At 26.8% G+C, this 22,860-nt stretch overlaps 2 protein-coding genes across 2 annotated transcripts; both read right to left on the bottom strand.

Annotated features, from left to right (window-relative positions):
- Nucleotides 1–686: 686 nt before the first annotated feature.
- LOC145835239 (putative arginine--tRNA ligase, mitochondrial) lies at nucleotides 687–3,570 on the bottom strand. The gene is made up of 3 exons (XM_082942802.1): nucleotides 2,589–3,570; nucleotides 2,014–2,252; nucleotides 687–1,509 (listed from the first exon to the last, which is right to left on the bottom strand). Exons 1-3 carry the CDS (start codon nucleotides 3,564–3,566, stop codon nucleotides 1,185–1,187), a joined length of 1,542 nt encoding a protein of 513 aa, XP_082798928.1. The 5' UTR covers nucleotides 3,567–3,570; the 3' UTR covers nucleotides 687–1,184.
- A 499-nt stretch (nucleotides 3,571–4,069) lies between these two features.
- On the bottom strand, nucleotides 4,070–9,324 carry LOC145835240 (uncharacterized). The gene is made up of 2 exons (XM_082942803.1): nucleotides 9,174–9,324; nucleotides 4,070–4,206 (listed from the first exon to the last, which is right to left on the bottom strand). Exons 1-2 carry the CDS (start codon nucleotides 9,313–9,315, stop codon nucleotides 4,088–4,090), a joined length of 261 nt encoding a protein of 86 aa, XP_082798929.1. The 5' UTR covers nucleotides 9,316–9,324; the 3' UTR covers nucleotides 4,070–4,087.
- Between the last annotated feature and the right edge of the window lie 13,536 nt (nucleotides 9,325–22,860).

Below are 22,860 nucleotides of genomic sequence, written 5' to 3'. Positions count from 1 at the left end.
AATTGCTAAATTGAATTAAAAACTTTTAGACGAATTTCTTTGTTCTATAAAACAAAATAAAAGGTTTAAAGTTAAAGATTTTTTTTGTAGAACCTAAGTGATTATTTTAAACTCTAGCTCTTTCATAATTCACAAAGTACAGGGTTACCAGTGGTTTTTGGGTTTTCTGCATTTTTTCTGAATTTTTTCCAGGTTTTAGAAAGTACACGTGTTTGGGTCTATTATTAGTTTAAGGTTAAAAACTGTGTTAAGTAGTATAACAACATTAAAAAGATACTGTAAAGCTACTTTAAATTTGTTTTATAACAAAAAATAATTTTTGATGATGACAAAAATTTTATCTATATGATAGATTTTTCGTGTCAAATCAATTTTTATTAGTTAAAATATAAAAATTTTTGAAAATTCCAGGTTTATTCAGGTTTTTTAGTGATTTTTGTTAAAAATTCTAGGTTTTTCCAGGATTCCAGGTTTTGTGGCAATCCTGAAAGTATAGAAAAAAACTAAGAAACACAAACGTCACAAGTTAAGTAGAATTTACAAAATATTTCCTAATTACATAAATGAAATTTTATTTTAGACAAAACATTAAAACCACCTTTAAAGTTTTTAGATAAATTTTTAACTTAAATTTTACACAAAACAAATGAAAAAATTTAAAAAATATTATTACTATTTTTCGACACTCATAATTTAAATCAAATTTCATAAAGTTAGGCATAATTTTTGAAAATAAAAATATATTAGTAATGTAAAAGTTTAAAAGTTCTATTTTTCGTTTAATTCTAAATAACACGATAATATTTATCTACTGTACACTTCATAGATAGAATTTTTTATTAAGTTAACACAGTCTGTTTAATCAAACAGGCAAAAACGAGCATTGTTTTCTCCGAGTGGCAAACTAAAAACAAATTTCTTCAAATCATAAAACAAATGAGTAAAAGTGAAATAATCAGAAACAAACCAATCTACAAATATTTGTAAAGTTACATTGCCTGCCAAATGAGTGAAGACGTCATAGGGGCAAAGCAAACTTGAAAATATTTATCGTGCATAAAAATTCCTACTCATATTTATTTTTCCATAACCGTATACTTTATACAAGGCGTAGCAGCATCCAATTGTTATGTTCCTCTATGACGTCATCACGCCCCCGTTTCCCGCCACGTGACGTCACAATACTACATTTCGTCCAACGGCTTCACGCCGAGCATGGTGAGCCCGTTGGCCAGCGTCACCTTGGCGCAGTGGAACGCCAGCAGGTAGCTCCGCCCTTTCCCCTCCGAGCTCCTCTTCACGTTGCACTCGTTCAGCGACCTGGACACTTCCGCGCTCAGCTCGAACAGGTAGTGCACGAGCAAGCACGGCTGCAGCGCCTCCACGCAATCCTGCACGACCGCGGGGAAGCGGCCGATCACGCGCAAGAGTTCCGACATTTCTTCCGAGCTCGCGCGCGACAAGTCGAAGTTCAAAGGGACGCCGCAGTTTTGGATCAAGCTGTGCAGCCTGCGTGTTGTGGGAGTTTGTTTAAAAGAGATACTTCATAAGCAAATAAAATTGTTATTGTTAAGTGCTACGAAAAGTGTAAGATTTAAAAGTCATTGCATTTAAACTAACACATTTTAATGAGGTATAACAACTGAATTTACATACTATAGTAAAAAAGTATAGAAAAAAATTAACTAATTTTTAAGATAGTTGTTTATTTCAAAGCTTATGGCTTTACAAATAACTTTAAATTTTCAATAATTTAAGTGTTACATAAGCTGACTAAAAAATCTTTAATTGATATTTTAAGCCCTCACAAAATCATGCATTAGTTATAACAAAACAAAAAAATCTATTACTAAAAAGCTTGGTAAGACAGTAACTAAATTTAAACAAAATTTAAGCTATGCTTGGCAATTTTATTTCAAGTGATACTACACAACAAAGGCTAAGAAAAAATTTACATAACTTCAAATAAATCTTGTTGATTTTGAAAAACAGAAGTTATCTGATAAAAACAACCTGCAATGAGTGTACTGCAAGAAAAGCCCGCTGCGTCCCTTGGTGCTGAGCAGCGCGTCCCACCTGAACTCGTACCCCTTGTCCAGCTTCCGGTCGAGGTCGTGGCACGCCAGCGAGGTGAGGGCCAGCGCCTCGCACACTTCCCTCGCGTCCCCCACCCGCTTCCTGGTCGAGTGGGAGTTTCTCTCGCGCGAGTTGTGGGAGACCACCTCCGCTATCGTCTCCTCGATCAGCTGCGCCTGTTTTGAAATCGGGTGTTTGTTGGAAAAACAAACTGTAATGATCAGCTTTGTACTTGAAGGCAAAGCAACTTAAGAAAAAAATAAGCATTTATTTCATGTATAAAAGTTTAACATCAAATAATTTAATTATTGTATATAATAAAAAAAAAAAGCAGATAAATTCTAAAAAAAATGTTGTAACAATACAAGCACAGTAAAGACATTGACTATTTATAAAGCATAATAACTAAAAAATTTAACTTGAATTTAAATATACTGTATTTTTATTAGCCATCAAAGATTAATAAGAAAATAATCATAATAAATAACTACTAATAAATAAAAACATCAAACCTTCCCTTCCCTGGAATTCATTCCACGCACTCTGCCAAAACCCACGTGCCTCAACTTTTGACGGTCGAAAGCAGCAAAGTCGTGCCCGAGAGCTTCCACCGCGGCAAACACGTTGCAGAAATGGGACTTTTGCGAGGAGTCCGTCACGTAGATCATCTCGTCGAATTTGTACTTTTCGTGTCTTTCCACCAGCGCCATAATGTCCCTGGTCAGGTACAGCGACGTGCCGTCCGGCCTGCTCAGCGAAATTTTTCCCGAGTGTTTTTTCGCGCCTTTTACGTACAGGCTGTTTGAAACGTCCACTTGCAAAGACTCGCCTTCGCCCCTTTCAACGAACCCGCCGTACTCATTTTTGATGACCTCGGCGCTGCTTCTGTACAACGACTCGCCCGAGTACTCGTCGAAGCGCACTCCCAACCGCCCGTAGAACTTTTTGTACTCCGCAACGCTCACCCGCCTGCAGTGAGACCAGAAACGCAACAAAAGCGGGTCGTTCCGCTCCATTGCGTCGAAAACCCGCAGCGCCTTTTCGTTGTCGAAACTCGCGCACCCTTCCACGTAACAAGCGTTCATGTCCGCCACCGTCGTGAGATTTTTCTCGTAACTTTCCGCACGGTTGAATTTTGCGCGGTAGCCGAGGTAGACGTAGGCGAACTGCAAGCCCCAGTCGCCCAGGTAGTTCATCCTGACTACGTCGTGGCCCGCCGATTGGAGCAGGTTGCTGATCACGTGACCGATCAAAGTGGACCTGTAGTGGCCCACGTGGAACTGCTTGGCGATGTTGGGCGAGCTGAACTCGACGATTATTTTCTTTTTGGGGAGTTTCCCAAAGTAGTCAGTGTGGGTGCCGTACCTGGTGTTATGCTCAAGCACTTGCTGTATTGATGCGATTGAAGAGTTTGCTGGTTTTGTCGAAAATGTCCTGTTTCTCATGCATTGCACGCAAGTGACCAGGTTGTTTTGCTTCAAAAGCTTCATTTTATATAAAACTGTGTTAGTTCAAACAAACTATTGTATTCGGTTTTAAGTTTTCAAAAACCCGTTAAGTTTTAAATGAGTACACGTAAAAAGTCTCAGTTTCAATTACAAAATGGTTCGAAAATAAATTTCTTGTTTTTAAACTTGAAAGAACTAAGTAGTTGAATGTTTGTAAAGAAGTTTCAAATAAATAATACAAACTAAACACGCTTTAAAGCTTTATAATATGTAAAAACTAATTAAATGGTATATTGGTAAAACAATAATTCAAATAAAAAAATTAAGGAATTTTCAATTCATTTTAAGAAAATATATATTATGCAAAAAAAAATAAATATTTTAGTTGTGTAAACGTTACTGCTTACTCAACAGTAATAAGAAAACTTATTTTTTAAACAAAATTTATGGTATTTTTAAAAATAACAGTCTAAGCATTTATACTTTTCAATTGAAAAAACTTAGCAAGCAAAAAGAAAAGTACTAAGATGAACAATGCAGACTGCTTTGAAAAACGAAGTATTTTAAGATTCTTTGATCTGCCAGTCTTGCCTGCACATGGGACACTTTTGATCGCTGTTGTTCGACTCGATCCACTTGAGTATGCAGTGCATGTGAAACACGTGCGAGCAAACTCCCCACACTGTAAAAACAACAACGATTTAAAAATAAGACGCAACGAAGTTCATGAAGCAAACTTTTAGGTTGTGAAACAAATTTTTATTGTTTACAGTTTTAATTGTGTATTTTTGTTGTTCTTAAAATGACATGAAGTAATTTATTGTTAAATTAATTTAGTATGCAAAATCAATTTTTAAACATTCAATTGAGTAATTTTATACTTAAAGTTTAGCTCAAAAATCATCTTCTCCTTAGTCCTTACATATAAACATTAGCGAAAGTTAAATATTGAAACTGTGTTGGTTTAACATCATAAAGTTTAAAAAAATGATTTCTAAAAGTGTTGAAAAGTTTGGCTGAGCAAGTAACAACCTTAAAAACTTCATTATATATTCAAGGGTTACCACTATTTGAGACAAAAAATTGCCTTAAGTTATCTTAAACTGTCCTGATTTTTTTCAATTCCTTAAACTTTCTTTTTTTTTATCTTCACAGAATCAGTAAAATTTGGTTGTACAATAAAATTGATTATAAAATAACAAAAGATTGAAACTAAAATAATTAAGTCTCATTCAAAATCTATAAAAAACTGGACTGAGATTTTCAGAAATCTTTAAACTATCCGGAGTAAACAAAAAAAAAAAACTGATCTGAGTCATTCTGAGACTTTCATTAGTTTTAAAATGTCCTGAGTTATTCTGAGTCTTTGAGTTTCCCGAGTAAGTGGCAACCCTGATTATCTATTATTATAACTAAAAAGTATTACAGAATCGAAAAGACTTTAATACCTATATAGGGCATGTAAATTAAAAATTTTTAGTCTTGTTTTTCAACAAACATAAGTTAGCTACTAGTTACTTTTTACCATTTTAAAATTCAAAGTTACTTTTTAGATATATAAGTAATTGAAGTTTAAATGTTTCATAGGTGAATTATAAAAGCACGAAGTAGAAAGGCTAAATATTTAAGTAAAAATTTTTCATATCCTACCATTTTTAGGCAATATTTAAAAAACTTTCTCACTCTAATCTTTACCAAGTTTATATAAATCTGTGAAAAGAAATTTTAAACGTTTTAACAAGTTTTTCTTTTAAATACATGTTTTTTCATCATAAAATTTCCAACAAATTAATAGCTAAGTATTGCTAGAAAAACTTCTTATTAAGTTTGAGTTTTTTCACTAATAAAAATAAAGTAATTAATAGAAAAAGCAAAAATAAGGATTTTGTGCATTTTTAAACTTTCTAGAAAATTGTCAATAAAAAATTGGGATGCTTACATTTGTATTTTTCCAAAAAGGACTGTATCTCCAAAAAAAAACAAACATTTTATATTCTATAAAATGTTGTACATGTTATCTTCTGTAGAAAAAACTAGATGTCTCCTATTTCCTAAAGTTACTTAAAAATTCCAAAAATATAAAACATTTTATTGTTTTAAAGATACATTTGTACACCTCAACTTTACTTCATTTTATAATTTAAGAAGCAAATCTAAAATATAATTTAGGTTAAATTTATACTAATACTGATTAAAATTTTTTTTCGTATAATTTTATTTATTACCCTGAGAAAATTGAGAAGGCATAGATTATTATAAAACCTTTAAACAAAAATGTTACAATTCATTACATATATTAACAACAATATTTTTTTTAACAACATCATTATAAACTCTAGTTGAAATAAGTGACAAGAAATTAATAATTACTTTTTTTTTAGATAAATATATAATAATTATTTAGCAAACAAGTTTTTAACAAAATTAAAATACTTTAGTTTTAAAAGTTACTTATTTTTACTTATTATTTTTAATAAACAATATATATTATAGAAACAATATCAGATAAACTTTTAAACACTAACAGTGAACCAGTAACTTTTTTTTTTTTTGATAATTCAGTAAATAATTTTTGAACTATTTTTTGAAAATTTGTAAGTCATAAGCTAAAAATTTAGAGCTTCAAACAAAATTTCAATATTCTGTTTACAACAGAAGTTATTTATTTGGTATATAGTTTATAAGCTGTGCTAGGCTTTCTGTGTAGATCAAATTTAGATTTATAAAAAAAAAAAAGATTTTATCTTTTGACTACAAATTTTCAAAAGTTAGTTCAAAATTTATTTACTGAATTATCAAAAAAAAAAACTAAGTTTTAATAAACTATGAAACTATTATAAAAAAAATCAATATTTTACATATGTTATAATAAATAAAAAAATAAATTATTATAAAAATGACAAAAATCAAAAAAAACCTGTTTTTTTTAAATTTTTTTTGTCATTAAGTTTTACTTTTTTAGTTTTTTGAAAGTTTGTTGCAACCGTTTTTTCTAAATATTGCAAGGAACATTTCTAACGAATTTAAGGTATTTATCTCAAAATAAGTAGGAGATAAGTTTTTAGCGTTTTTTATTTATTTGTTGTTTTAGTTTTCTCCTCTCAAAAGGAATCTAGTGTGCTTTCCCACTTTAACCAGCTTTATCTCCTAAGTCATTTTGAATTTTTAAAATCTGTAAAAGCAACTTGTAGCCCAGTTAAAACTCTACAAAATAGAATTAAGTTGTTAAAAAATATTTAATCCTTCCCCACATTGTATTAGAATATTAGTTTAACTTGTCCCATTTTTTAGTTTAAAACACACCTATTTTTTAATAGAAAAAAACCAGAAAGCAAAATATTCTTAGGAACCTATAATTTTTGTTTATTAGAACTCGCGAGCCAAAAATTTGCAAACAAAGAGATTTTTACAATTTAAAACTTCATAAATAGCATGTTTTTGTATTATTGTTGTTGTTTTTTGTAATGTGCTTTTTATCTAATTTAGTTTCAGGTAAAAAAAATTCTACGATCTTAAATGCTTTTGTTTTAGTAATTTTGTCTTATAAATTAGTTTCAAGCAGCTAAGTATAACTCAATTCTAATTTAGACCTTTTAAAAAGACTTTTATACTTTATGACATAAATATTTTTAGCTAGACATATAAAAATTATTGTTTATAACTGAATTTAAATTATAATATTATTAGTTTTTAGCAAGATTATTCTGAGGATGCGCTAAACGAAACTAATTAATAAACCTTTTAAAAATGAGTGACTTATGTTTAAATTTTTTCGTTAAAACTAGTACCAAAACCAAACTATTCTTAGGAAACTACAACACTAAGCCTGGTAACTTTTGTTTTATAAGGATTTTTCTTTATAGCTTAAAAATTCAATTGGTGTAATTTAAGCCTGATTTTTTTGAAAAACTTACATTTTTATGAAAACATTATTCCATAAAATACATATATAAAACAAAACCTACATAAAAGCATGTAAAGGTACACAATTAAAAATAAGTTAAAGGTCATAGGATTGTGCAACATTTGTTTATAAAAATTAATATTAGCACTTTTTTTAAAGGCAATTTTATACTTAAAGATATCTTATTTGATTATGCTGAAAAAAATTAATTAACTATAATAAATAATATTTCAAGTTTTATAGTAAGTTTTTAATTATGAACAAAATATAAAATTTTTAGTATGCAATTTTCTTAAAATTTTCAAAATAAACCTTTCCAATATTTTAAACAACTTACAAAACAATTCTTTTTTTTTGTATTTTAATAAAAGTTTAAAAATTTGATTATTTTTTTAACTTTATTTTATTTAATTGAAATTATAAACTTGTTTTCTACAAATTGTTCAAAATTTAATCAAGATTAGATGAAAAAGTTTGAAAAAATTGTTCTAAAACTGTACTAGGAGAAATTTTTTTAATAAAAAAGTTAGAAAAGGCTGTTGACACTTTCCATAGAAATCTGTTGAATTCTTTAACTTTGATTATTAATATCTCAAAAACTTATTTAATTTAAAAAACAGTAAAAACAACTGGTAGCTTAGTTACAACAAAAAAAATTATTAAAATTTGGACATGCTTTAAAATACTATGGATTCTAAGTTAATTGTGTCTTTCTTAACTTACATAAATGTTTAAACTTATTTTTGCTTCTTCTACTTTTTTTAAAATATAACTTTTTAAGTAAAAAAAACTCTGATCTTGTATTCTCAAATTTTGATTAGTAAAACCAGTACTTTTAATTTATTTGCATTAATTGAGTAGAAATTTTCCTAGTTTTTACATGAAAAACTAGACTATTTCTAAAATTTTTATTACACATGTAATTAGATCTATTATATCTATCTTCATATTACTTTTAAGAGCATCCTCATCAAAAAGCATAAAATCAAACTAATGTTTTTCAGAAAATAAAAAAAATGTATTTAAAAAAGACTTAATGTGTATCTTTTATCATAGCAGTATAAATAATACTATAAGTATGGGTAGTTATTAAAAAATAAGTTAATTTTAAAATCATACTATAAACTCCAGTTCAAATAGAAGTCTCTGCTTATAATTATGGGAATGGGTCAAATTGCTCAAAGACAAAATTTCACAAAGACAAATTTGCACGGAGGGTCATTTTTGCACTTGAGTAAAAAAAATCAGAAAAAAATATATAAAAAAACTGAAAGATAAATTAATAAAAAAGAAGTTACTGATCAAGGGTAATAGTTAGAGGTGACAGTGATAGTAAAAATAAAGATAACAACTAATAAAAATTATAATGATGAAAAAAAAAATGAATAAATAAAAATTAATTAATTAGAAATAAAAAATAAAAGCTAACGACCAAGGGTCAGGTTAGGGGTTACAAAGATAGTAAAAAAAAAATAATAATAATAATTAAAAAATAAATAAATAATTGTATTTAAAAAACAAAGTTACCGACCAATGGTAAGGGTTAGGGGTAACAGTGATAGTAAAAAATAAATAAAGTACTTAAAAAAAATTAAAACTAAAAAAAAATCAATCCGTGCAAAATTGTCTGCTGGTGCAAAAGTATCTTTGTGCAATTTTGTACCCTTGTGCAAATTTGACAGCTACCCATAATTGTACATAGATGCTTTAGTAACTAATTATTATAAACAACTGTAATTACTCACCAATGGGGCAGTCATCACCGGGAGTGTTGCAGTTGGCACAGCAAGATTCAAAAGCCGATCTACAAATGCCGCACTGTTCCCACTCCTTAACGTCCCAGTACCAAGATGCCACCGTTGACCACTTCTTTATTTTAACTTTCATGTTTACACAAAATGCTAATTGAAAAGTATTAATTATTTACTTATTAGTACTGAAAAAGTGTTCAAAATTTAAATGTTAAGGCCGCAGGAGGGTAAGGATTTTTTTTACATGTTGATTTTATTTTAAAAATATTTAATTTAGTTTAAAGTTGATTTATATCTTTTTGTAAAACTTTAATTAGTTTTTTAGATATGAGGTACAAAGTCAGAAGGTTTAACAGGTTTTTTATAAATAGATCAATGCAAAAATAGAAAAAAAAATTTCATTAAAAATCTACTTTCTCCTGCTGTTTTGAAGTAGTTGTTCTCAAACTTTCTCAGTTTAACCTTGACTTGACAATAAACAATCCTACTGTAGGTTGGTCTATAAAAAAAATATTTTGCAAGAAAAAACTTCAAATTAGAGGAAAATGATAGATTTTTTTGTAATTTTTTTTTAAATCAGAAAAAATTGGCAATGAAAAAAATTCTTTATACTTGTATGGAAACTTTTTACTGACTATATCTCAAATTCTTTATTCATTCTGCAAAAACTATCTTATAATAAAAAAATCTGCTTTTAAGGGCCAATGTTATTATTTGTAAAAAAAATTGGACCCACCTATGGCCTTAAATTTAAATCATCAAATAATACTTTAAAACTACTTATCTTAAAAAATTGAGTCAATATTTAGTGGTGAATTAAAAAAAAATACTTAATTGTTTTAATTTTGTTTTACGTTATTGTTTAAAAGTAATTAATATTACTTCCACTGAGTTCTAATTACATTACTAGTTAAAATTTATTAACTTAGTTTATTTAAAACATTTTTTAAGCAAATCATATAATGTGTTTGGTTGCAACTTATGAATATAAAAATTTCTAATAAGCTAACCACAGTAACCTACAAAACTGTAGCATAGAAAGATGTGCCAAAAGAGACACTAACCTACTGTATTTGGCAAATTGAAAAGCTATCATATATAAGTTAAACCACAATGGAATAGTATCATTAAGATTGAACTTTGAACAACAATTTTTTGCTGATCTTTAAATTTTTCTAAAAAGAAATGTTTGAAGTTAACAAATCAAATGTTATTAGCTTATATTTTGAAAATCTACTACACGTATAATTTTAAAGATAAAATTTAAACTGTCTTTAATTAAAAAATGCACAAATTAGAGTTAAGATAATTTAGTTTCATAAAAATTAAACAACATGCCTGCAAAGTTTTTTTTTTTGCTAATGTAAAGTGTTGTTTATATCAGAAGTAAATTGTATTAGCTTACAAAAACTATGTCCAAAGAGACAGCAAATATCATCAGAAAACATTACTTTTGCTAATGTAAATAAAAAATTATTTAATTTTGTCTTTGCAATATTTACATATTGTATTTAGGGCAAATGGTTTACACTATAGCAAACTTTACCTGGCCCTTTTTTAATAAACTACTTAGTACGTTTTAACTTGTGGGTTTCAATATTTCATCATACAATAATTCAACACCATCATTAGGACTCTGCACCACTGACACATACATTCATCAGGATTGCCAAAGGCTTTTTGAAAAATTTTTTAAAGTTTTTAAAATTTCTTTAAGTTTTTTAAAGATTAAGTTTTTAGGTTCTTTTATAACTTGAAGTATGAAACTAAATTTAAGATAGTGACTGTTTTAAATAGGTTAACAACACTGAAAAGAAATTTATGGTTGTCCTTATCTAAGTCAAAAAAAAAAACTGTTTAGAGTGATCAAAAACTGCTCTGAGTGATTTTAAACTGTCTTGAGTTATCCTGAGTTGTTTTCAAATCCTCTTTTTTTTTTGCCTCAACTAAACTACTGATACCTTATGTTAATTTTTCATCTTATTAAATAAAAGTAAGGTTGTATATGTATGCTTATTTTAGATATTCACTAAACTAATACTTGGGTTGCCAATCTTCGAGTCAAAAAGAACTTTCCTAAGTGACCTTATATTGTCTTGTGTCATCCTAAGTTTTTTTAAATCCTTGTAAGCAAATTTTTAAATTTACAATATCAATAAAAATCTGAATTTTCAAAAAAATTGGTTAAAAAATAACTGAACTTTGAAACTAAATCAAATAAATCTCATTCAAAATCTATAAAAAAACTGGCCTGAGATTTTCAGAAATCTTAAAACTAACCTTAGTTTGAAGTAAAAAAGCAAAACTGGCCTTAGTTTCATCCTCTTAAAAAAAAGTCATAATATCCTGAAAATTTCCATAAGTTTCAAATTATCCTGAGTTACCCTGAGAGTGTATGGTAACCTTGTATATAGTTTTGACTAATTTTTATTTTATCTTTATTTATTTAATAATGGTCAATAAACTTTACCGCAAGATCTACAATAACAGCATCCAAGACAACCTACAACCTGTTTTGTCCTAATTAGGACTCATCAGGCAGGCATAGTTGCGAGAAACCGCTGTTATGATCTTAATCAAGGGATTAAGTGCTATGCACTGAAGCAACTGTTTGTAAGTAAAATTGAGATGCTCAGTGCGTATGCACTTAAGCCCGCTTCAGGGTTCGTGCGCGAAATTTTTTTCATTTAGCCTGACTGAGAGCAATTTAGCCTGACATTTTTTGAAAGTAAGGAAAATCCCCTTTAAAAGTCATTTTAGGTATTGTGGGGTTTTGATTAGTACTATTGTTGTCTCCGACTTCAACCAGCTTTATCTCAAAAATAGTTTGAGCTTTAAAAATCTGCAAAAAGCAACTCATAGCTTAAATACAACTCAATAAAATAAGACTAAATTGTGAAAAAGGTGATTAACTCCCCTGTGCCAATTACATAACAAATTAAGAGATAAGTTTTAAAATAAGTGTTATATCTAATCTATAACTTTTAGTGATTAGTTTTAAAATACTAAACACATTTGTTCAACTTAATTTAGCACTAAGTAAAAACATTATAACCAGAAGATTTATAATAAAATGATGTGAATTGTGGTGTTTTATTAAAATTTAAAATGAGACGCTTACACGAGTATAAAGTAAGTAAAAAATGTTTAGTATAGTATTTTGACTAATACTTAAAATTGATACATAATTATAAATCTTAAACTCTAAATAAATACAGTGATTTTTGATGTCGTATCAGATTTAAAAAGCTTACATTTAAATTTAAAAAAAAACTTTAATATTTTGTTCTTGCAATAAAAATTGAATTGTACTTAAATTTTGTATTCCCAGAAAACTTAGTACTTATATCTTAAAGCTAAGTTTTAGTGTTGTGAATATCTCTTATAACTTTAAATAAACATTAAACAAACATAAAATGCTAAAAGTTTTAATTTGAAAAGTATATGGTATAAAGCCTTTTAATTAGAAATTAAAACAGTTCAACCAACTAAGCTCTGAAAACATAGCTGATGTAAACAAATTCAAACAAACAGCTAAGTTGTTGAACTAAACTGTAATGTTTAAACTGTATTTTTTTATGAATTTTTATAATTATGACGTATATAATATACTCAAAACAAAACATAAAGATTCTTAAATTTTCTTTAAAGATTTAACAAAAGGTTTCAAGCATTTATTTCAACAAATACTGACTGATTTTGTCTTTAATAACTTAATCTTTATTTAGAAATGTTCTCACATCTCAATTTGATCTTAAAAGATTTCTCAATTTTTTTTAATCAAAAGTTTTTAAGCATTTGAACTGAGAAAAACTGAGGTTCTCAAATTTTTAAATAAAAAAACTGATTTAGCCTGACGTTTTTCAACTTTTTTCAAAAAAACTGATTTAGCCTGACGCGCACGAACCCTGCCGCTTGCTTAAGATCACAACAGAGCAGTTTCTTGCAACTATGCCTGTCTAATGAGTCCTAATTAGGACAAAACCGGTTGTAGATTGTCTTGGATGCTGTTTATCTTGCAGTAAAGTTCATTAATTATTATTGATGGCTGGAAACATCTCAATTCTGTTGATAATGGCCGTAATAACTACTTGTTTATTTATTTTGTAAATTTACTTTTTAGTAAAATTTACAAAACTAATTTAATAAATTTTTTAAAGTACCTGTTAAGTTTATTCTCAGGTTTAGTTGAACATGAATAAGCACAGTTTATTTTGAACACGTTCAAAATCCACCTAGTCAAACTTAAAAACCGCTTACCGACAGAGGGTAAGGTTTAGGGGTAACAATGATAGTGAAAAACAAAATAAATGTCAAAAAATATATAAAATGAATTAATAAATAAAGAAAAAAAAATTGGTTGGATTTTGATAGTATACCGTTTTTTATCCATGAAAGAACAAGTTTGAAACAATTATTAGTTGCATTTTTGTAGGTCCTCTTGTACAAAAAGTATCAAGAAAATGTGAACAAAATAATCACAAAAATTTTAATCTAAGAGAGAAGACAATGTGTGTGTAGTATATTTTTCATGGTCAACATTGGCAGTAATAGGTTTTAAACATGTGCGAACCTTTTATTTTAATTTGGTTTATAACTTAGTTAGTTTATAATTAAAATACAAACAAATTTATTTTCAAAATAGGGTGGCTACTTGCCTGGAATTTAATGTATTTTGAAATAAACCTGACAATATTTGAAATTGTGAACAAATATTATCTAAAAACTTGAAATTTCAAACAGGTTTACATGAAATATGAAACTTTTATTAGACAAGAAACAATTATTATAAACTAATATATATATCTTTTTTCTTAAATATTAATATTAAATTTAAACATTAAAAGATTATTAAATTTACTTTTATATGATTTTTTTTTTAACATATCTAAAGGATTAATGTTTTTTCAATTTCAGAATGTTAATAACTTTGATTATGATTTTTTTTATGAATCTGTTAAGCCTAGTATCTCTGAAATAAACAACGAGAGTTACTTAGACTTGTATAGTGTGAAATTTAACAAGAAAATGTATTAGTAATGTTTTTATGAATATAAGAAGCTTAAATGCAAATATTTATAAAATTGAGGAATTTTTGAGTGTATCTGAGGGGTTGCCTAATATGATTTGTGTATGTGAAATATGGCTAACTAATCTGAGACCTTTTGTAGGTAAGTTGTATGGATATGATTTTGTAAATAAATTGTCTAACAGTAATCAATCTGGTAGTGTTGCATTTTTTGTTAGAGCTTGTCACTCTTATTAGGTTGTAGAAGGTGTGTCTTTTGAACAGTGTGATGTAGATGATCTGTGGATCTCTAACAAACTTAAAAACTATCACATGTTATAGTCAGTAATGTTTATAAACATCCAAGCTCTGCATTTGTTACTTTTAAAGAATTTTTTTTTATGCTTTAAACCTAAAAAAGAATAAATATTTTGTAATTGGTGGTGATATAGACATAAACTTCTTTGATAGAGACAAGCGTACTTGTGACTATTTGGATTAGATCTCTAGTGCTGGTGCTTTGCAATTTGTTGATTTGCCAACTAGGCATTCTGATGATTATTCCTCTAGTTCTTTGATTGACCATGTTTATTCTAGTTTGATTGTGAAAAGCTAAATGTCAATGTTGTGGATCATGATATATCTGGTCATATGACTTTTATTTGTGAAAATATAATGTGAAAAGTCCAAAAATGAGTATTGTGATTTGAAGTCCTTTTAAGACTTCAGTAAGTTTGAATTTGAAGCTTTTCTGAATGATTTGAGTGTGAAATTGATAAAGATAAGTTTGTCTGCTGAAAATTGTAAAGATGTTAATAAATGTTGGGATGAATTTAAGATTTTTTAGTGGTACAGTATTTAACCATGTTCCAGTCAAAATTTTAAGTAAAAAAGAACAAAAACTAAACCGTGGGTAACAAAAGGTATAGTTATCTCAATTACTTTAAAAGGGTATGTGTCAAACTTGCACGAGGCGAATAAATTGCACAAAGACGCTTTTGCACGGAGGGTCAACTTTGCACAAAGACATTTTTGCCCTGGTTGATTTTTTATTTTTTTATAAATTTATTTTTCATATTTCATAGTATTATTACTTATAATTAATTTTTTTACTATCACTGTTACCACTAACCCTTGGTTGGTAACTTTTTTTTTTTTTGTTTTTTCATTAATTTATATTTTAGTTTTTTTTTTAACTTCTTTTTTCTCTTTTTATTTTTTTATTCATTAATATTTTATTTTTATTTTAGTTATTATTTGTATTTTATTTTATTTTTATCATCACTGTTACTTCTAACCCTTACCCTCGGTCAGTAGCTTTTTTTTTATGTAGTTTTTATTGGTTTTATTTTTACTATCACTATTACCCCTAGCCCTTAGCCTCGGTTTTTAACTTTTTTTAGTTCATTTTTTTTAACTTCTTTTTGTTTTTTTTTACTCTTGTGCAAAAGTATCTTGACCCTTTGTGCAATTTTGACCCATTCCAACAATAAAAACTTAATGTTTAAATTTGCCATTAAAGATAAAACAAAAAAAAAAAGGTTTTTTTCTTTAAACATTGCAATATATTAAACTGAGTAACAGAATGTTCCAAGAGACTTTATCATAAACAAGTAGTTAAGAATAGAGAAAATAATAAAAATTATAACATCATCTCCACTAAATCTACCTCTAGTTGTAAAATGAAAGATCTGCTTGATGAGTGTGGTAAAATTGTGAATGACCCAAAATGTGTAGGCAATCTAATGAACAATACTTTGTAAATATTGCTGACAACTTGTTAAAAGAAAGAAAATATGTTGTTGATGTAGAGAATGATAAGTATTTATCTGACTCGGTAAAAAATGATTGTGTTTTAAATGAAATTCCTGATAATGAGGTCAGAATTATATCAAAACTATGTATCCAAATAAAAGGGTACATTCTGATGTCTCTAATATTTGTTTTGTGAAGCTCAGTGCAAAAATATTTTCTCCTTATCTTTCTACATTGTATAATAAATGTGTTGAGTATGGTATGTTTTCTGAGTCGCTTAAATTTGCTGAAGTAACCCCAATTTATAAATTAGGTAAAAAATTACATTAATAACTACTAATCTATTTCTCTTTTATCCCCATTTTTTAAGATTTTTGAGTTTTTAGTGTGTGAGAGATTGAAAAAATTGTTTTTGTTGAATGAGGTACTACATGAGAAACAATATGGGTTTAGATAAAATAGTACAACTGAACTAAATGTGAATCAGATTGTTGATAAGCTAATTGATGTTGGTGAGAAAAAATTGATAAATTGCTCTGTATTTTTGTACTTGGCTAAAGCATTTAACACGTTAATTATAAAATTTTAATATCAAAACTTAAAAGTTATAAAAAAAAGGTTCTATGTCAAATTTACTTGAAGAATATTTAAAGAATAGAAGCCAATTAACTGTCATAAATAATGTTGTCTCTGAGAGTTAAATTGTGAATGTTGAAACACCACAAGGTTCTTGTTTTGGTCCTTTGTTGTTTCTTTCTTGTGTATATTAATGATATTTTTCCTCTACTGAGATAGATAAATACGATATTGTTTACTGATGATGCCTGCTTAAGCTACCAACATAGTGATCCTGGGTATTCAAATGAAGTTATTAATAAGGAACTGGTTAAAGTTGATAAATGGTTGTGTGCTATTAAACTTTTTATTAATTAATCAAAAAAAAAGTTATTTGGTTATGGATGATAAGCTTAATTGAAAGAAACATTTGAGTTCTCTGAAATCAAAATTGTCCAGGAGTTGTTCTGTTTTGTCAAAATTGAGATATTATTTGGACACAATTATACTTAGAATGGTATATTATTGATCTACAAGCAAAAAAGACTCTAAAAAAAGTGACTTTATGCTTTTCCTTTATTAATAATTCAAACGGTTTTAAAATTTACAATACTTAAATTAGAGCTATTACAATTATAACATAATTTTCTAGTACACTTCAAAACCTTTTTAAAATGTTTGAGTTAATTCTATAAATAATTGTTTGTTCTAAAGCAAACTAATAAACGTTTGCTTTTTCTCAAGTACTATATCAAAGTTAAGCTAGAGCTTCATTGCAAAGTTTAAGTTAGTTTTGTGAAGATTGGTAGTCAAAGAAAACAACAAATATTACAAATTTTCAAAATTTATTTTGTGCATTTTTGTAAGGTTTTTTTCAAACAGCCGTTTTAACTTTAACAAAACTTAAGTTATAGCTTTCAATCTAAAATATAGATTTTTATAACATGCTTTAAATTTTGTTATATATTATATTTAATTCCCACAAGTTCTTTATAAATAACTTTGTGGTTTTACTCTCTAGTAGTTAGTACTATTTAAATGCAAATCATTTAGAATAAGTAGCCTGCTTCTAGGCTACTTTTTTTTTAAGTTAAATAATAATGATCTTTTTTTTTTTTGTTAGCCAATCACAATAGCCTATAAAAAGTAGTCTAGAAAATAGTAGCCTAAAAAGACACCTTAATGAGATTTACTCAAAAAATATAAAAATCATTCTCAGTTTTTTTCAAATTCAGAAGTTTTCAAGCATTATAAATAACATAATCTGAAATTCTAAAATTTTCAAGCAAAAAAACTGATATTTTGCTTAAATGTCAAAAACAAACTAATTTAGCATGACTTGGCCTAATGTGCTAGAACTCCGTTTTTAGAAATGAAACTTATTTAATTTAAGAACATTAATAGTGTATTCTTATGATTTTGAATCAAAATATATTTATACGCTTCATTAAACAAAATATTTAAACCTTCAGCATTCTGTCAAATATTTATAAAAGCATTCTATAAGTTAGTTTTTATACAAACTTTTTTTAAAATAAAATTTTCAAACTTGATCATCAAAACTTTGATCAAAAAAAAATTAATAAAAGTATGTATCTCCAATGCAGTTTTATGCTTTTTCTTAAATCTATAACAAAATTTAGCGTTCTATAGTATTAATAATTTTACAAACTGCATAATTACATAGTATAAAAAGTTGTAAGGAGATCAAAAATCATTGCTGCTAATAGTGTGAAAAAAAACAATCTACATACTCGTAGATCATAAACACTAATAATTTTCTAAAATTTAGGCTTTTAAAGTATGTAATTATATACTTGTATAAAAATAAGTTTATTTAGTTTATTTAACAAAGAAATTTAGTGAAAAAAAACAAATAGGCTCAAAAACTTTTTGGTTTAAGAACCTAGTTACAAAAAAAAAAACCTCTCTGCCTCGGTAATCGAGTCGTACACAACACTTAAATTAAAATCATAATGAGCTAAAATTTATATATTACTTAAAAGTGAAACTATAGACTCTAAAGAAAGTAAAAGTCATAATAAGTAATCGTAAAAAACATTTCTAATAGAAACTATTCTAATTGCAACGACTCAATTATTAATAGATTTAATTAAGTAAAGCATTTCTAACTTAATGCTAATCAAAAAAAAAAATTATGAAGTTTTTCAAAATTGTTGTAAAATAAAATTTAAAAACGCGTCAGTTTTAAACTATCTGCTAAATAAAATAAAAAATTTCACGACTTTATTTTGAGTTGTAAATTAAAATTTATAATTCGAAATTTACTTATGGTGAAAAAAGAAACATTAACACAAAAAAAAATTTCTTATAGTTTTTTTAAGTAACAATAATAATAACAAGTTATAATATGTTCAATTTTTATCTATTCTTAATTTGAAAAAAATTGTTTAATTTGCAAATTAAAATTACTAAATACATTAAGAGCATTTTGGGGTGACTACAGTTCTTTTACTCTAGTTAATATATTTCATACACACAATACCAGACAATCAAAAAATTACAATTTTCTAGTTGAAAGACTTATAACAGAGCTGAGTCTAAACTTCTTTAGATATTTGGATCCTAAGTCGTGGTCTAGTGTTTCAGAAAATTTTAGAAACTTGAAAATTAATCAGTTTAAATACAGTCACAAAAATTCTTGCAGTCCATTATATTGAGTAAATTTAGAATAGTTTGAGTTTGTTTTTGAATTTAATGCGGATGTTGCTTAAATGTTTTTAATTACTATTTTTCATGTTTTTATCTTAGTATATTTATGTTAGTTTTGTGTATATTTATACCAATGTTTGTTTAGGTTTAACATAACCGAATTTTTAACTTATATACACGAAAAATAAATAAGTTTGCTTTAAATGAGCTTTTAAAATACAAGTAAATAAGTGTAATTTAATTTTAATAATCACATTTAATATTAAGTTAAACTGAAAAGTTTTGTTTGAAAGTAGTAAATGATCTTTAATTTTTACGAAGCAATTCTAACTGAAATTTTAATGCAAGTTAAGCAAGATTATTTTTTTACAAACAAGCTCTAAAAAGTTTTAAATTTATTATTATTTCTTAAAAACACCTTAATTAAAGTTACATTCGGTTTGTTTGAAGTAGGGTCAAGCACAATAGTAATGTTTTTTATGTTTACATATTGTTATGGAAATTGGTTCTTTATGTTAAACATCTTATATAACTTTTTGAGTTGAATAGAAAAAATTGCTAAATTTACTGGGTAAAGTGCTTGTTAGAATAATAATACAAGGGCGAGTTAACTAAATAATTTTTTTAAAGGTTCAGTAAAAATCCGCACTTATCAAGTGCTGAAAAAATAGTGTAACTGCACAATACTGTTTATGTAACGAGAATAAAAACCTATTTATGCATGAAATAAAAGCAAAATTAGGTAAAGTATGCACTAGTTAAAAATAAATTAATGCAACAAGTCAAAGCTTAAAAAGCTATCTAAAAGTTAATCTAAAAACAAAATATCTAAAAGCATAGAATTAAAATCAAGTAGGTATTAACAAAGTTATAAAATTCAGTGAAAAAGTTATCTAAAAGCTTCTCTAAAAAAAGAAATAATTTAAACCAAGTATCAACATAACATTTTTTTTATTCTTATTTAAGTATTATTTTCTTTCCAGTTTATCATTAAAACATTGTTCCTATATCTGCATGAGTTAATTTATTCTTTTCTTATGTTGATGGCATCAAACTTGATGCAGTTCGTGTCGGATCGAAGTGTTAATAAGGCTTTTTTTAGGCACAAACTGCATGTTTCTGTTTCTGGTATATATTTTTCCCGCATTTAGTATTTTAAAGTCAAATCGTTGCATTTATTTTATTTTTCAGTTCGTCGTGACTCGTGAGTACTGAAAACTCAGTGGCTTGTTTGTATTGGTGGCGATTTCTGTCATGTGGTTCACTGTTGATGGTGGTTTTGGGTGTTGCGTGTTTTAGTTGGTTCACTCTAAGCCCGATGTATATTTTTGATTCATTTTCTGTTTAAACTGTTGCTTGGTAAATAAAGTTTTATTTCATATATTTTCCTCCTTCCATTTGGTATGTTTATTCCTTTCAACAGTTACATAATTGGTTTGTTTTGTATATTGCAATTTATCATTTTATTGTTTTTTATGGCTGTTTCGATATTTGGCATATAGCTGCAATTTAGTTTATTATTACTTTTATTCAAATATTTTTCTAGTTTACTATTTCTGTAAAATATTTTTGAATACTGTAAGATTTTTTTCCTAAGACGGATTTCTTTTTTACGGGTTTACAGTAAGGGGACTAACCATATAACTTTTCTTTTTTTGCTTCTTTTTTGGTTTTACATTCTTCTGTGTAGTTAAATTCATAGGTGTATCCGTTATTCTAACAACATTTGATTAATTAAAGCATACTTGTTAACTAAACTGTTTTAACAAAAATAAATTTAAATCAAGTTATAGTTAAAATTTAAAAGAAATTTCTGGTTGTTAAGTAAAATCTAAGCAGTAAGATGCAAAATAAACTTCCTTGACTTGTTTAGGTTACGCTTAAGTTTATTAAAATTTTATGTGAAAGTTTTTATCTCAACAAAGCGATAAGTGAAAATAAAACTTTCCTAACATTAAATAAATTAAATCAAAGGGCTTAATTCGTGTATTTGAATATTCTGAATCTAATTGTACTTTAAAACCATTAATTTTGCTTAAAAAAATTAGAAGCATGCATTTTTTTACCAAACTGTTTAAAAAAATTATATACTTCGTTTTTTATAATCATAGTAGCTTAAAAAATAATTTAAAAAACTGTAAACTAAAACAAACTACTTCATACTGGCAAATAAAATTTGAAAGTAAAAGCTAGATGGCAAAGTTTTAGTTGGAAATTTATTTAGTCGGTTATTCTTTGGTAACAAAAGTCAAAAAGAAGATGTACTACAAACATTTTAAAGAAAGTTACTTAAATATAGTTATTTAAAATACGCAAAAGTTGTTGAGTAATTAATATTTTTTAATATTTTAATTTATTTGTTGCTCAGTTTCTGCAAGTTTCGAAATGAATAGAATACTTCAAACAATTACAATAAAGCTAATGTTCACCTTATTTTTTCACAAATTATTAAGTAGTTTTTAAATGTATAAATCAAAACAATAAAGTTAAAACTTAAAAAAATTTTTTAAGTTTATTTTAACTAAAATATATATTTATTCGTTATTTTTCAAACTTAGCGCTTATTAAAGCCGCTGATTAAATTTTGATATTAAGCTTTAAAACTTTTTAGTAAACGGTAATCAGAAATATAGATTCTTCGGGCATAGATCTAAACTCAATTAGTGGTTTATATAACAGGCAAACTAATAAAATTTGCTGAATGTAGTTATATTGTTAATAATTGTCTAGCACTCTAAAACTTGCCTTGTAAATCATACTGGATGTTTTAATTTTAGTAGAAATTAAAGTCGTAGTATCTTATAAAGTTTAAACTTTGTTTGAAAAGTAATTTTATAAAGTGAATATGAATGTAAAACTGAAAATACCTATGTTGATAACTATTTATGGGCTAAAATGTTGTAGTTGCATAAGTTTACGCAGAGAAATGTTACAAAAAAAAAAACAATTGTTCTTGATTTTGATCTTTTTCTGTTGATCAAGGTAATAAAATTAAAGTATTAAAGAAAGGAAAAAAAGTATATAAAAAACAATTTTAAAGTTTTTCAAAAACATAGTTAAACTAGTTTTAACGTAAAACGCAAATAAAAAGTTTATAAGCGTATCAAATTCGTTAGTAGTTTAAAAAAAAATATTACACATATTAAAAGCATTAAAAATTATAAACAACAGCAAAATTTAAGAGTCAAGCTTGCATACTGTCTGCGGTTAAATCAGGAAGTACGGATGTATAAATCACTTTTCCGGAATTGTCTGTTAGCTCAAAACGTTAAATTTAGAACTAGCAGAATATATTTCAACAGCATCTCTGTGATGTACTAAAGTGAAGTTGAGTTTTAACTTAAAGTTTTTGAGTTTTACCTTTACATGTTAATCAATATGTTACTTTATGTGTAAAAGTTTAAAGCATTAAGTTTAATTTTACAAATATATAAATTAGTAAATATAACTTGTAATTTAAGAATGTTTAATAGAAAATAAATTGTTTTTATATTAGAGGATCAAGTGCTTTTTATGAATGTTTAGCAAAATATGTTTGATTTAAGTATTGAAATTTAAAACAAACTTAGTTGAACATTTAGTAAAGCTTTTAATTTAAGTAAAAATAAACAACTCCCAACATAACATTTAAAGACCTAGATCTTTTCAAACAAATTATAATAAAACCTGTTTAACAGAAACTTTTCTTGC

The sequence above is a fragment of the Thalia democratica genome, chromosome 4 (genome assembly GCF_965202585.1).
Source record: "Thalia democratica chromosome 4, ktThaDemo2.hap1.1, whole genome shotgun sequence".
Taxonomy (NCBI): domain Eukaryota; kingdom Metazoa; phylum Chordata; class Thaliacea; order Salpida; family Salpidae; genus Thalia; species Thalia democratica.
This window is presented reverse-complemented; position numbering and strand designations above follow the sequence as displayed.